The sequence below is a fragment of the Xenopus laevis genome, chromosome 9_10S (assembly GCF_017654675.1).
Source record: "Xenopus laevis strain J_2021 chromosome 9_10S, Xenopus_laevis_v10.1, whole genome shotgun sequence".
Classification (NCBI taxonomy): domain Eukaryota; kingdom Metazoa; phylum Chordata; class Amphibia; order Anura; family Pipidae; genus Xenopus; species Xenopus laevis.
Genome location: NC_054388.1, coordinates 92,610,501 through 92,627,062, shown reverse-complemented (window position 1 = coordinate 92,627,062; position 16,562 = coordinate 92,610,501). Strand labels below are relative to the sequence as shown.

The following is a 16,562-nucleotide window of genomic DNA, read 5'->3' as shown; positions in this document are numbered from 1 at the left end:
ATATTCAACCATTCGATAATCAAAGTACTGTGTCTTTAAAAAAACTTTGACTTTAATACTTCGCCAAATTAAACCTGCCAAAGTGCTATGTTAGCCTATGGGGACCTTCTAGAGCAGTTTTATAAGTTTTTTGAAGTCGAAGAAAAATGGTTCGATCGATGGATGAAATCCTTTGATTCGAAGGATTTCAACGGTTGATCGAACGATTTTACTTTGACCGCAAAACGGTCAAATTCGGTGAAAAAAACCTCGACTTCGATATTCGAAGTCGAAGTAAAGCCATTCGATGGTCGAATTTCGAAGTATTTATCACTTCGAAATTCGACCCTTGATAAATCTGCCCCTTAGTGTTTAGAGTGCAGTTTCTTGCCATGCATTTACTATACACGGAATTGACACTGAGAATATTTTACCATGTAATTTGGGGACATGACACATGGGGGTATATTTATCAAAGAATGAAGTTAGAGATTGCCCAGTTCGCTAGAGTGAAATTCCACCACTCTCCATTCATTTGTTTGGGATTTTTAAAAGAGTATTTATCATGGGTGAAAGTGAAAGTTCATCTTTTGATAAATACGCCTTTCAAAATCCCATAGAAATGAAGGAGAGTGGCGGGATTTCACTCTAGCAGACTGTGGCGATCTCTAACTTCACTCTTTGATAAATATACCCCATGGAATCTTGAACTGCATTTATCTTGGATATTATATATAAAATAATGGCATTTTATATCAAGCTAAGGGTTTCAGGGGCATGTTTTACAGTTCTGGCACATCATTTTTTAGCCACGTGTTCTGGGATGTTATTCATGGAAATCTCATTGTGTTTATTTGTTTATTTGTGGGGCATTATACATGGTAGTGTCTCTGTATCTATGTTGTTGAGAGTGTTTGGTGGCATGATACAAGACTCTGCAAATAATCTGCCATGTGTTCTCTGGGTGTTATAAACTGTATTTACTGCGCTATTCTTGGGGTGATATATAGTACATGGAATAACAGAACCAGTCTTATCAATTGCAAGGCCCAATAAGGGACATTTTGGCAGGCCCCTCAAGACTGGGTTCTGCTGGCAGGCAGGCTATGTGGTCTTGGAGAAAGAGAGAGAGAGAGAGATCCTCTGTTCTGAATAAGCTGCTGCTGAAAAGTTTATGTTGCTCAGAAATCATAGACTGGGAAAGGATCTACTGCTTTCAGCTGCCATCGACTGGTCCAAATGGCCCCATAGCCCAGCATCATTGCTCCAAATTGCAGGAAGGCCATCTCATTATTTAATTAGCAAATCTAATTATTTAAAATTATTTCCTTTTTTCCCCAAGAGGCCCTGTATAGTTCCTGGCTCTCCTCAGCATCACCAGGCCCTGCTTCTTCTATACATCCAACAAATTCAAACTTTTGTCCTAGCAAAACCGGGTACTGCATTCTTTTGTTCATAGGGGGCCAGAGTCGGAACTAGGGATAGGCAGAAGAGGCACGTGCCTAGGGTACAAATGTAGAGGGGCGCCAGGCACGTACCTATTCTGCCGGCTTCCCTTGTAACTTCCCTCTTACGCTGCCTTCCAGTGGATACGGTGAATATTCGTTAGAACCAGTCCTAAGGAAGAATGATTCATTAAATGCACCCTTGGTCTGAGAGTCTGCAAATCATAAACATGGGATATTTATCAGATGTTGGGTTTTTGTTTGTTTTTTTTTTACTTACCTTGCCAGAAGGACAGAAAAATGACAGCCTTGATAGTAAGGAACTTAAGAACTGGTTCAAATGGTTGGAGAAGTTCTTTGGTTGCAAAATAAAAGAGAAAGAGCGCATAAAGAGCCAGGCTCACTGAGAAGTTGTAGATGATGGTAATGTACAGGTAACCACTCTGAGCACTGCATGGACAAAAAAGAAATCATCTGGTCATACAAAAAAAAAGATATTGTATTAAAATGTCTTAGGGGCATATTTACAGAATATTGAATTGGCACTAACTTTAGGCACCCCCCACCTCAGCGATTCTTGTCTTTCTTTATCCGCTAAGTTATATTGAAGTCAGAACCATTTAAAAAAAAAAAAAAAAAAAAATTTTTTTATATATATATATATATATATATATATATATATATATATATATATATATATATATATATATATATTATATATATATATATATATATATATATTATATATATAATATATATATATATATATATATATATATATATATATATATATATATATATATATATATATATATATATATATATATATATATGGTGTCAGAATGTACAAATACTGTGTATAAGGGTTATGTTCTGTGGATAGACATGCTGGAAACAATATTCCTAGATATAATATCATCTACTAAAAAGTATGGAGATTTTAACCAAAAAAATATAGTGACTGTGAAGGAGCTAGGGTTAAATGATGTTTCAACCCAATGACTGGTGTTTATCGGAATATATACAGTATATGTGCGTATGGCCATTGCTCAGCTGATTCAGCTTTGCCCATTAAGGGTGGTGGCAGGCGAATTTGAACTGTTTCGCCAAAAATTTGCCGCCGGCGAAATGTTGCAGACGCCCATTAAAGTCTATGGGCGTCAAAAAAATTGTGTCGCACGGCGAAATTTTTTTTGACACGCGTCTTTTTTTTTTTGACGAACGCCGCCATACAAGTCTATGGGCATCATTTTTTCGGCAAAACGAGGCGACAATAATTCGCCCATCGCCCTAGTGGCAGACAGGGAGTTTCCCAGTGACAAATCATCACTTCTGCAGCAACTAATCTCCCAGAAATGACTTCCCGCCAGCAAGAATACTAGTCGCCAGCGCGATCGCATAAGAAAAGCTTCGGATTTCAGAAGTCACTCAAAGTTGCCTCACGAGAAAACATTGGGCGACTTCCGAAATCTGAATTGTTTCGTATGCCATTCCACCGGTGGGAAAGCATTTCGGGGAGATTAGTCTCCTGCAGAAGCAAAGATTTGTTGCTGGACAACTAATCTCCCTGTCTGCCACCACCCTTAGAAGTCCCACATGATTTAGGCTATAGATCAGACGTATCTATTATCTGTAATGCTTGGGACCTGGAGTTTTCTGGATTACGATCTTTTTTTATAATTTTTTATAATCTTTGAGAAACCCAATTGGATTGTTTTGACACCAGTATAGATACATGCAGGGTTAAGGACAATGTACTGTTTTATTATTACAGAGAAAAAGAATTTGTAAAAATGTGAAATGTATTTGCTTAGGATGGAGATAATGGTAATATTGATCTTTCTGAATTACCATATACTGTAAGGGGTCCTATACCCATATTTGTAATTCTTTTATACTCTGCTTACAGGGTGCCTCTATGCTTCCGAATTCTCTCTCTCTATACTTACATACGCACACAAATACATTATTGTCATTCCTTGCCTAAACCAGCGCAATTATGGACAGCTGATCACCCATGAAAATTGTTCCTTAGAAGTTATTTAATAAAGAAACACATTGTAGCTTAATGGTAGGGTACGGCTTATAACAAGGCTGCTACTTACTGCCAACTAAAAGCTGTTTTTATGCCATTTTTCATCCCTTATTTCCCACACCAGTAATGATTATGTTTTACGTGGACAATAATATGGAAGTTTGAAAAAAAATACTTACTTAAAGTCTCCATCATGGTATTTTCCAAATGCCTGTAGAATAATTGTAACTATGGCCATAATGGGCTTCACAATGCAGAACTGCAGCGTTGCCTGTTAGATAAGAACAAGGTTAGTAATTTACTACGACTGATCCCGTGCTTTGACCCTACTTAAATAAGAAAGGAATTAACATAGGCAAACGATTGTTGTAAATGTAAAAACAACCCTCATCCTCGAGGGGGATTACAAAAACTTTGTAGAGGTTTAGCAAACAGGATTCTTTAGAGGGGTGGCTCACCTTCAAGTTATTTAAATGATCATTGCTAAGAAGGTCAAATTTGCTTTAACTAAAAGCATTTTAGTTGCATATGTTGATATTTTTATACTTGCAAAGAGTTTACTATGTTAATACTGCTTGATGTTTTCTATCTAGATGGTGAAGAGGCCATATTATTTACATTACTCGGTTCCCGGTTTGTCTCAGTATAATGGCTTTAAAGGAGAAATAAACCCCCCCCTACCAAATTCCCACCCCCAAGCTTCCAGGCATTGCCCCCCTTCCCCTCTCTCTCCCTGCATTGTGCTTTAGTGTAAAAACCTTTAAAAAATTCTGACCTGTAAATACAGAGCTCCCGGTCATGAACTTCCAGCTCTTCATATAGTCTTTGGGTCTCAACGCCGATTTGCGCATTCGCAGTTGAAGCCAATTCCTAACTTGGTCCAACTGCTCATGCGTTGGCAGACTTCGTGTCGGTGAAGAGACCCCAAGACTATATGAAGAGCCTGAAGTTGGTGACTGGGAGCTCCACTGCGCTTCTCTGCATTTAACGGTCAGAATTTTTTAAAAGGTTTTTCACATCTCGAGGAGGGAGAGGGGAGGGGGGCAAAGCCTGCAAGTTTAGGGGGGCTTATAGTGGTGGGGGGTTTAGTTCTCCTTTAAAGCAGGAAGTGAAGAGTGTATATTAGTCTGGCACAGCTTGCATTAGTCTTCTGTAACCAGGGTTGCTCCTGCCATGTGGCAAGGTGCAAACCTTGTCTCAGGCAGCAGCAAGTGCCAGTTACAAAAAAACACCTAATGTAACTTTAAGGGACAGAATTATCATTGAAAATTTGATTTTTTCGAATTTGTTTTATGGTCAAAACTCTCAAATTCGAATTGTGAATTATCGAAACTCGATTTGAGTTTTAATTCGAATTTTGAGATTTAAAGGGATACGGTCATCGGAAAACATGTTTTTTTCAAAACGCATCAGTTAATAGTGCTACTCCAGCAAACTTCTGCACTGAAACCCATTTTTCAAAAGAGCTAACAGATTTTTTAATATTCAATTTTGAAATCTGACATGGGGCTAGACATTTTGTCAATTTCCCAGCTGCCCCCAGTCATGTGACTTGTGCCTGCACTTTAGGAGTGAAATGCTTTCTGGCAGGCTGCTGTTTTTCCTTTTCAATGTAACTGAATGTGTCTCAGTGGGACATGGGTTTTTACTATTGAGTGTTGTTCTTAGATCTACCAGGCAGCTGTTATCTTGTGTTAGGGAGCTGTTATCTGGTTACCTTCCCATTGTTCTTTTGTTTGGCTGCTGGGGGGGGGGAAAGGGAGGGGGGTGATATCACTCCAACTTGCAGTACAGCAGTAAAGAGTGATTGAAGTTTATCAGAGCACAAGACACATGACTTGGGGCAGCTGGGAAATTGACAAAATGTCTAGCCCTATGTCAGATTCAAAATTGAATATAAAAAAATCTGTTTGCTCTTTTGAGAAATGGATTTAAGTGCAGAATTCTGCTGGAGCAGCACTATTAACTGATTCATTTTGGAAATTTTTTTTTTCCCATGACAGTATCGCTTTAAGAACTCGATTATGAGTATTCTCCACCTAAAACCTGCCGAGTTCATGTATAAGTCAATGGAAGTGGTCCAGGGACCAATTTGGACATGTTAGGAGCCTTCCTGACATTTGGAGGAAAAACTCTAACTCGAGTTTAGTCAAATCCGATTCGAATTTCGAGTATATTCGAATTTAAAGGAGTTTAAAAAAACTTGAATGAATTCGAAATTCGACCTTTGATAAATGTGCCTCTAAGAGTAGAATTTTCTGGGTTTTAACTTGGCTCTGCTAGTGCAGAGAGAATGATTGACCCACTCCAACGCTGATGTTTGAAGCACGGAGCGGGAGAGGGGGGCAGCCTCAGGTGTCAGCAGCCCCAGGATCGCCCATCTGTAATTTCCCTCTTAGTAACACCCACCTGTTTGCAGAATCGCAGAAATCCTATGGAGTAAGACATCCCCTGTAGGCAGCAGGTGCCATAATAACAGCTGGACCTGGAAAGACATAAACTTGCTATTTAAGCGATATTTAATGATATCTAAATGATGTATTTTCAGAAAACCAAACCCAAGATCCATACACGTACCCACAACCATGTTGTCTACCCCCACACACATTTATTTTATATTGCCTGTTATCCTTTTTTTTTTCCTTTTACAAATTAAAAAATATACTCTGAATCAATATATATATCTATATATATATATATATATATATATATATATATATATATATATATATATATATAAACTACAGTATAGCTATGAACTAATCATATATGTGCACATGTCTCATATTTGCATAGAGTTATTAGTTAAAACATGTTATAGGACACAGAAACCCCATATGTAAAAATGAGGTTCATTTGCAAATGCCAGAAATACCTTCAAAAGCAGACACAGTTTTTGAGCAAACCACTAAAAATCAAATGTCTCTGGGTGCTGGTGAGTAATCAGTGTAGAATAAATAGTATATATACACAGATATACAAATATTGGAACTGTTATCTGGAAACCTGTTATCCGGAAAGCTCCAAATTACGGAAAGGTCATCTCTCAGACTCCTATATCTAAAATAGTCCACAATTTTTAAAATGATTTCCTTTTTCTCTGTAATGATAAAACAGTAGCTTGTACTTGATCCCAACTAAGATATAATTAATCTCCTTATGGGAAACAAAACCAGCCTATTGGAAACAAAAAACAAAACAAAAACAAATCCTCTGTAAGGGCAGAGACACATGCTCAGATTCGGGGAGATTTAAATGCCTCTTCTTCAGGGCGACTAATCTCCCCGAACTGCCTCCCGCCAACTAGAATGTAAATCGCCGGCGGGATGGCAATCGCTGCACTTCATTTTCCGAAGTCACCCGAAGTTGCCTCACGAGAAAAACAAAGCGCTCTGAGTTCCATCCCACTGGTGATTTAGATTCCAGCCGGCAGGAGGCAGTTCGGGGAGATTAGTCGCCCTGAAGAAGAGGCAATCTAAATCTCCCCGAATCTGAGCATGTGTCTCTGCCCTAATGCTACAAGTGTATTGTTATTGCTACTGTTTATTTGCTCATCTTTCTATTCAGGCCTCTCCTATTCATATTACCGTTTCTTATTCAAATCAAAGCATGGTCGCTAGGGCAATTTGGATCCTAGCAACAAGATTGCTGAAATTGCAAACTGGAGAGCTGCTGAATAAACGAAATAATTCAAGAAACACAAATAATAGAAAATTAAAACCAATTGCAAATTGTCTCAGTATATCACTCTCTACATCATACTTAGGGGCAGATTTATCAAGGGTAGAATTTCTAACATAAAAATACTTCGAAATTCGACCATCGTATTAAAATACTTTGACTTCGAATATCGAATTCAAAATTTTTTCAGCGAATTTGGGTATCCAGTGGTCGAAGTAAAATGAAAATGAAATCCTTCGAATCGAACAATTCGAAGGATTTCAGCGATCGATCGAACGATTTTTCTTCGACTTAAAAAAACTTAGAAAACTGCTCTAGAAGGTCCTCATAGGCTAACATAGCACTTCGGCAGGTTTAATTTGGCGAAGTATTGAATTCAGAGTTTTTTTCAAAGAGACAGTACTTCGATTATCGAATGGACCAATATTCAAACTATTTTAATTCGAAGTCAAAGTCGTAGTATACGATGGTCGAAGTATCTAAAAAATTACTTTCAATTTCAAATTTTTTTATTTCGAAAATTCCCTCGAATTCACTTCGACCCTTGATAAATCTGCCCCTAAGAGTTAATTTAAAAGTGAACAACCCCTTTAATACCCTGGCACATCTCTGTATTCTCATATCTCATGGCAAAATCTCAGTAAGTCCTTGCTTGACAACTGACCACTAACTGACACTTCTGGCCACCTTGAAATGTACCATGTTGTTTTGCCCTACGGACAAGTCATATATACATTTGTTAGTTGCAAAATCCCTTATTGGTCAGAATGAATAATCATTAGAAAATAAAATAAACAATGTATAACCTTATCGGCTTCCCTCGGATCTCTGTCATAATGGCACTCTCCCCGCCAAGGTATTCAAAGCAGAGGCTGAGGAAACTATATATAACAAAAGCTGTGGGAAATAAACATACATGTTTATAAAATATACTGTTTGTTTGTAGCTTTTCACAGGATTTTTTGCAGTGGATTAAAAATTCAAACTGTGATACAGAAGGGGTGAAGTGTTTGTCAGGGCCTTTTATTCTGAATCAATAATAACCCCAGATGCCCAAAGGGAAGGACCATATGGTAAATTATGTTCCAGCAGTGAATTATAATTCTACAAGAAAAGACAAAATAGTTGATACATTTATGTTTCCAATGTAAAGATTAGTATTGTTATCCAATTTTTTCTCAATTTATTCTGTAAAACAACTCAGACCAAATTCGCAGGGGTTTTGTCTCCTTATTTATTAATACACGTTCCTGAAAAATTTTTTGCTGGAAAAAACCTGAAAAAAAAGGTGCAATTTTTAGTTTTTCGACCTGAAAACGGATTTTTGCCCGGACACCACAAACTCTCCGGATTGTTGCACGAAACCCAGCGCAGATCAAAATATCTTTGGGACTTCTCCCATTGACTTACTGTATATGCAACCTCAGCAGGTCTGAGATGCTGGATTTTCGGATTCTGACTTTTTCCATCCTTGGGGTATAATAAATCCCAAAAAATCTGTGGTTTTTTTTTTCACTAAAAATTCAAATTTTATACTAAAAAAACCCACAAATTTTTCAGGGTTTTAGGCATTTGGAGTTTAGTAAATAAAAATAAATAACCCCCCTAATTTTTTTGGCCGAATAGGTCAATTTTCAATCAAATTCAAATTATACGAATCAAAGTAATAACTCATTCGATCTAATTAGATTCAAAGTTTTCCCAAAAAAACCCTTTGATTTTTCAAAGTCCACCAATTGACTCCGAGTAGGTTCTAGGAGCTCCCCCATAGTCTAAAACAGCAATTCGGAAGGTTTTAGAAGGGGAAACGTCAAAGTCAAATTTTGATTGTACATGATAAATTTTGAAATTAGAATTTTTTTAGAAATAAATTAGAAAAAAAATTTCAAATTCAAATCGAATTTGGACTATTCCCTAGTCGAAGTACAAAAAGTAGCACAGTAGCTCGAAATTTGAATTTTTTAAATTCAAATTTTCACTTAGATCTTTGATAAATCTGCCCCTTAGAATGCAGGTACAGGTATGGGATGTGTTATCCAGAATGCTCTGGACTTGGGGTTTTCTGGATAAGGGATATTTTGTAATTTAGCTCTCCATAACTTAACTCTGCTAAAAAAATAAAGATTAAATAAAACCTAATAAGATTGTTTTGCCTCTAATAAGGAGTAATTATATCTTAGTTATGATCAAGTACAATGTACTGGTTTATTCTTACAGAGAATGAGGATATTGTTTAAAGATTTTAATTATTTGATTAAAATGGAGTCTATGGGAGATGGCCTTCCCATAATTCAGAGCTTTCTGGATAACTAGTTTCCAGATAACGGATCCCATAGTTCTATTAAAATTTCTGAATGAAATAAAATGTATTGGGTACGCACTACCGCAGGTACATAAATCTTTAGCTGGTGGCTTGTCACAGTAAAATAATAATATGTAATAAAAATATTACAACACAACTGTACTGAGCAGTATTTTAGAGTCCTGCATTGGGTCGGGTACCTGAGGAATACCCGCAAAGTGGCTGGGTTTCGGGCAAAAAGTCCCTCATTCCCTGGCTATGCAGGCAGTCCACAGGTAACCCGGTTGGGTACCCGACAAAGGTGCGGGCTTGATCCCTCCCTTGTAGCTCTGCCAGTTTTTATCTTTTTTTGTGAAGATTTGACACCAGATTGACGTCACTTCTGGTCCAATGTGATGTCGCATCCGGTTTTGCACGTCCCCTGGGTCGGAAGGTTAGTTGGCCTATTCAGGGGCGATCCTGGCCCCTCCACCGCCCGAGGCAGCAGCAGTTGCTGCCGCCCCCCCCTCCTCCGTGCGCTTACCTTTTTGTGCCTGAGTGGGTCCGTGGGGGTCCACCAGGGCAGCAGAGAGGGCCAGTGCACTAGCGCAGAGAGTCTAACTGCGCTCTCTGCGCTAGAAGAGCCGAATTTCCGGTTTGAAAAACGGAAATTCATCTCTTAAAGTACAAGGAGCGGCATTTTTGCCGCCCCTGGTACCTAGCGGGGCACTGCTGCCTGCGGCGACAGTCTTAAGTCGCCTCATTGGCGAAGCGCCCCATGGCCTATTGTGGGCCCGGTTGGGTAGTGGATCAGTGGGGGAAAATTGTGGGTTTGTGGGTCATGAGTAGCAGGTATGTCGGTCGGTACATGCATCAGAGAATAGACCCAAACAGGACTTTATAGAAAAATATTTAATATCCCATAGATTCCTGCTGTGAACTTGAGTACTGTGCATATAAACGACCTAGTCAGAAAGGTAAAGAAATCGTCTATTTTGCCATTCTATAGTGACAATTTATTTTTAAATTCTGCTACATTTAAAAGAACTATATCATCGGTATGGGACCTGTTATCCGGAATGCTCGAGACCTGGTGTTTTCTGGATAACTGATCTTTCTGTAATTTGGATCTTGATACCTTACATCTACTAGAAAATCATGTAAATATTAAATAAACCCAAATAGGCTGGTTTTGTTTTCAATAAGGATTAATTATATCTTAGTTGGGATCAAGTACGAGGTACTCTTTTATTATTACAGAGAAAAAGGAAATCGGTTTTTAAAAATGTGGATTATTTGGATAAAATTGGGTCTATGGGAGACAGCCTTTCTGTAATTCGGAGCTTTCTGGATAACGGGTTTCCTGTATCTGACTTTTGTGAAAGTGCTTTGCAGGAATACATTCTTTGTAACGGAGCACAAATCTTTGTTTACGTTCTCCCTTCTTTTATCTTTCATTGACTTCTCTTCAACGGATCCCGTACCTGTAGCATCCAATATTGCCTAAGCATTTTTAGTTTTTAAATTATGAACAGATTGACCTTGCAGCAGTTTGTAAGAGGAAACAATACTTTAGTATAAGATAAATGATATGATTTAAAAAAAAAAAAACAAAAGGCAAAATCTCAATACTTTGCACCGCATGGATTTTTAGCATGAAGAACAGATAATAATAGCAGCAGATATAATTAAATATATTAATGAAGCGGTGATTTTATCTAAGAGAGCTTGGCAGCAGTGCCAACTATAAAATGATAATAATCTTCATACTTATATATTTGTGGCAGAGATCCCAGATAGAAATGCCACTAGGTTTGCTATATTTAGATATGGCAGAGAAAAGGAATCCATTAACGTAAGGGGATGCTATAGTTATGACTTAAAAAGGACCTTGATGCAAGGTTGTACAATACCCATGTGATGTTCCCAGAACTATTTTTCACAGTACACTGACCCAGTAATATTTGTAATTGCCACTCTATTGTGAAGTGCCCACCACAATAATATTACACCGTATAAATATTTCCCATAATGCTCAGAAAGATAACATAGCAAATGCAAATGTTTAAAAGCTTGCCATGATAGGATACATTATATTAGGTAGGACTCCATGGGGGGTGGGTCACTGGCAAGCATTAGGGTGTTTCCAATTAGGGTGTGATTTTTGCAGAATGCACATTTTTTTCCTGCATCCAGCTAGAAGCCCAGCACCTTTTTACCAGCCTAGACATTGATTTAGCAACATTAATAATATCTGTAACCTTGTAATAAAATAAGGGGAATGCCTAACCAAAGGTTTGAACCCCAAGATGGGACTAAACTGACCAGTTTGTCTTTTTGACTTTTTTCTGAGTATCCTGCATAGGGTTGTCAGCTTTTCTTAAAAATGTTACTGTAGGGGGACCATCAATGGGTGGGTCGGGCTAGGGTACAAGAGCTGTAGGTTGTCGGAGCATGAACTCAAGGCTTAAAAGGGTGGTTCACCTTTTAACTTTTACTATTGCCTCCATTTTTTTTTATTTTTTATAGTTTTACAATTATTTGCCCTATTCTTCTGACTCTTTCTAGCTTTCCAATGGGGGTCACTGACCCCAATCTAAAGATTCAAATGTATTGCTACTTTGTATTACTCCTCTTTCTATTCAAGCCCTCTCCTATTCATATTCTAGTCTCTTATTCAAATCATGGAGGCTTGCTAGGGTCATTTGGATTGCTGAAACTGCGAACTGGAGAGCTGCTGAGCAATAACTCAAAAATCACTGGCAATAAAAAAATGAAAACCGATTGCAAATGGTCTCAGAATATCACTCTCTAAAGTTAATTTCAAAGGTGAACAACCCCTTAAAAGGGTTGGGTTGGGTAGTGGAGCAGGTCAGGGAGTTACAAATTTGCTAGCAAGTAGTAGATTTCTGCCAGTAACAAAAATAAATGGAGGACGCTCTAATTAAGCATAGATGATAAGTTAATTGAGGTGCAAATTAGCACCAATCCACCCCCATTATTGACACCATAAACACTTTTCAATATTAAGGGCTCTTACAGACGAGCATTTTTACCTGCGCTCCCGTGCGTTCCGTTTTTCTGCGTTCAGCCGCAGGGAGCGCAGGGATAGACGCATTACATTTTTCCAATGGGGCTGTACTCACAGAGGCGCGTGTAGGCGACGAACGCAGGAAAAATGCAGCAAGTTGCGTCTCAACCCCCGTTCGGCGCCTACACGGCTTTGTGCCGAAACGCGGGGTAATTCTCAATCTTAGGCAAGGGTGTCCGCTTCCTTATATCGCCTGGCATAATTATTCGTGTTACAAATTGGGGGTATGTAATTCAATGTTGAATGTTTTACATGTTTACTAAGGGAGTTTATTTATTAAAGTCCGATTTTATCTCAACATTTTCTGCTGCAAACTCCAATCAAATCCGCTCTGTTTTTTTTTTACGCTTATTTATTATTACATTTTCCCGAAAATTCAGATTTCTCGTGTTTTTTGGGGTATTGCATGAAACCCAGCGCACATCAAAAAATCATTGGGACTTCTCCCATTGACTTATATGCAACCTCGACAGGTCTGAGACGAGAGGTGCCAGATGATCTGATTCGGACTTTTCCATCCATGGGGTTTAATAAATTCCGATAAATTAGTTTTTTTTTGTGATTTTTGCATCCAGAGTTTAGTAAATAAACCCCTAATTGTTTAGAGTACTTTGTCCATATGTCTTATCAATACATAAAATAAAGAGATTTTTTTACAATACCATCTGTGGTTATATATTGAGTGTGCAGGCCCATAATATTGAAATAAAGTAGATTTCTGCCATCAGCATTTCCAGCAACATGAACATATACTGTAGGCCAAATTATTAACCACCCCACTGTTATATGTGCAAACCTAATTTTTTTGTTCCAAATAACTCTGTTCCAAAAAGATAGCATATTGTACCCTTTTATGCTGCGAGAAATAATACGGTATCCCTCGTGGTCTCACCTTCATAACAATCCCTTACAGAGTCAAAATACACATAGTACTGATCATTGCCAATCAGTAACAAGCTCAGCCACGAGTCGAAGGAGTATATAGGCACAATAAACAGGATCCGGATAATGTAGCGCTGTTCGTTGGGCATAGTGTAGTTTCTAAGATGGAGGTAGATCTGTAAAAGTACAAAAAAAAATAGCAGTGGAAATGACTTGGAAATGATCATTTGGTTGCAATAAACAAGGTGATATCACTCACATGCAGGTCATTAGGCAGAAAATACATTTCCCATTATCAGCAGTTGTAATGTACCTCGTGAGATACCATAAATACTTACAGCTAGTGATGGGCGAATTTATTCGCCAGGCGCGAATCCGCGGCGAATTCCCGCGATTGGACGCTGGCGCAATTTCACCAAAAACGGACCTATGTCAAAAAAAACGGACGCGGGCACCGTTTTGTGAATTTTGCATGAAGTTCGTCAATTTTCAGCGAAGCCCAAAATTCGCCCATCACTACTAACAGCATCCTGGAATACTTAAAGGTATATGGTAAAAGACAGACATAGCATTTTAGGGTAATGGGGGAAGAATTTACAGTATTGGGGGAATTATTTCCAATCGGGGCCATTATTTTTATTAAAATACATTTCAAGAGACTAGTGAATAGTGCAAGGAAAGGAGGCGCAATCAATATCCAATTGTTATTTTTTCAATAAAATATAGAACATTCCCAGCATTAATTCAGATGACAAAATGCTCTTTCTTTTGGATTATAATACTCTGTGTCTGTTGAACAAGGGAAGTAGGAGGGAGATAGCAGGTTGTCCGCAGGCAAGAGGACAAGGTTCACTTCACTTATCAAATATCATTTGGGTCTGCGGCAGATGGAGATATCGCTCAGTGTATGATAACACCGCTTAGAAATGAGGAATAAGCAATAAACCATTTGGTTTGTGCCATTATGCCCTGTACTATATACACTGACTCATTGGTTATAGATTAGACCAACAGCAAAGTGTAACATTCCCATCTTCTCCCTATTGACAGAGGCAGGTCTATGCATGGGACAGTGAGGGGGAGAGAGAAAGAGAACAAATCAACATATTTGATTAAGTCTAGCGTCAATCATTCGCTCAGTATATATCCCTATTTTCTCACATGGCAGAATGTGGACTGAGAATTCTGTAATGCTAATTGCCACAAAAGTAAAGTCACCAGTCACATATTTCCATTACTCACCAAATTTAAAACTCGCCTCTATGATGATATCACTGTATTTACCCAAGTTCTGCCTCTCTCTTTATAATCTCGTTGAGACACAAATGATACCATACTTCTTTTACTTATAAGGAGTGCTGTCCACATTTTTTGGAAATAGTGAGAACAGGTATAGGATCTATTATCCAGAATGCTTGGGACTTGGGGTTTTCCAGATAACTTTCTGTAATTTGGATCACAATACCTTATGGGGGTTATTTATCAAAGGTTGAATTTTAAAGTAATATGATTTTTTTGAAACTCTAAGGCGCGATCCGATGTGATGCGACAAATCGCATGCGATGGAAATAAGGTAAGAGATAAAAATGTCAGATAAAGTCGCAGCGTTGATCCGACGCGACACGACTGTCGGTTACAGATGCTGCACGATGGGTCTGCATCCAACAGTCATGTCGCGTCAGATCAACGCTGTGACTTCATTACCTTATTTCTGTCGCATGCGATTTGTCGCAGCACGTCGGAACGCACCAAAAATGTCCGTGTAGTCCTACCCTAATAAATTTGATTTTATTCACAATTTGAATGTTATGTTATTTATGAAAAAATTCAATCAAATTGTTTTTTTTTTATGAAAAAATGTCAACAATTCGATGGAATAGTCCTGACTCGAAAACGTGAATCGAATTCTAATCGAATTCGAATCAAGTTTTCCTCTGGAAAAAAAAACCTTGACTTTTGCACTTCAAATTTTTTTTGAATGGCACGCAACATTTTTTTTTGAAGCGCAACTTTTTTTTCTCCCCTTGGGGCGTCATTTTCGATGGACTTCTACATGAACTTGGCAGGTTTTAGGTTAAAATAGTTGAATAGTTAGAATAGTTTAGGTTACAATAGAACTGGTTCCAGGGTGGAGGGGTGATAAATCTCATATTTAAATTCAAATCCGAGATGGTGGTTTTAAATTTGTGAGTTTTGCCCAAAAAAGAATTTAGAAAATTCTAATACAAAATTACCATTCGAACCTTAATTAATCCCTAAGTCTGTTAATAATCACTTAAACATTATATAAACCCAATAGGATTGCAAAATTATTTTCAGAGGGGCCCAGCATATGCTGATCTCCATCCTTCCGCCCATTTCCCGCCTATCACAAGCCATATTACAAAGATACAGAATACAGAACAGAATAAATAGCCTGGAATTACATCCCTCCCCTTCCAAACACTCAGATTAAACCACCTGATAGCTGTTAAGACTGAGACCTGTTTAATCAAGAGCCGGTTTAGTCACAAGGCACAGAAAATAATTGCATTCCTCACTTGTCTCAAGCAGGTTTCTGTGTACAAAAAGAAAAAATGCTGATTTTTGTTTGTTGTTAGACATGATTTTTTAGAGAATACGTTAGAGGTATAAGACCTGTTATCCAGAATGCTCGGGACCTGGGGTTTTTCCCGGATAACGGATCTTTCTGCAATTTGGATCTTCATACCTTAGAAAATCATATAAGTATTAAATAAACCCAATAGGCTGATTTTGCTTCCAATAAGGATTAATTAAATCTTATTTTGGCTGAAGTAAAAGGTACTGCTATATTATTACAGAGAAAAAGGAAATCATTTTTAAAAAATCAGGATTAATTTGATAAAATGGAGTTCATGGGAGACGGCCTTTCTGTAATTCGGAGCTTTCTAGATAACGGGTTTCCAGATAACGGATCCCATACGTTATGGGATCAATTAGCTAGAATCTTATTGCTCTTCTATTTATAACACAATACCGAACATCCATATAAACATTAAAAAATAAATAAAACTGTTCTGTCCACAGTGGGAATTTATTCTGGGGTAGTCAAATCAGTTACTATTATTTCAGGTTTAGAACGGGGAACCAGGCAAGAATAGATTTTTGTATTTATCTAATATATTGTAAAGAATACCATTTCTCTGT

The 16,562-nt window shown here is 38.0% G+C and overlaps 1 protein-coding gene across 2 annotated transcripts in view; it reads right to left on the bottom strand.

Annotated features, from left to right (window-relative positions):
* Window positions 1-16,562, bottom strand: part of tmem184a.S (transmembrane protein 184A S homeolog) — a 43,775-nt gene that overhangs the window by 4,287 nt on the left and 22,926 nt on the right. For both annotated transcript variants that reach the window (NM_001094773.1, XM_041577827.1), the window contains 5 exon segments: window positions 1,705-1,874; window positions 3,639-3,730; window positions 5,869-5,944; window positions 7,947-8,037; window positions 13,405-13,570. In NM_001094773.1, the coding sequence (NP_001088242.1) occupies window positions 1,705-1,874; window positions 3,639-3,730; window positions 5,869-5,944; window positions 7,947-8,037; window positions 13,405-13,570 (595 nt within the window).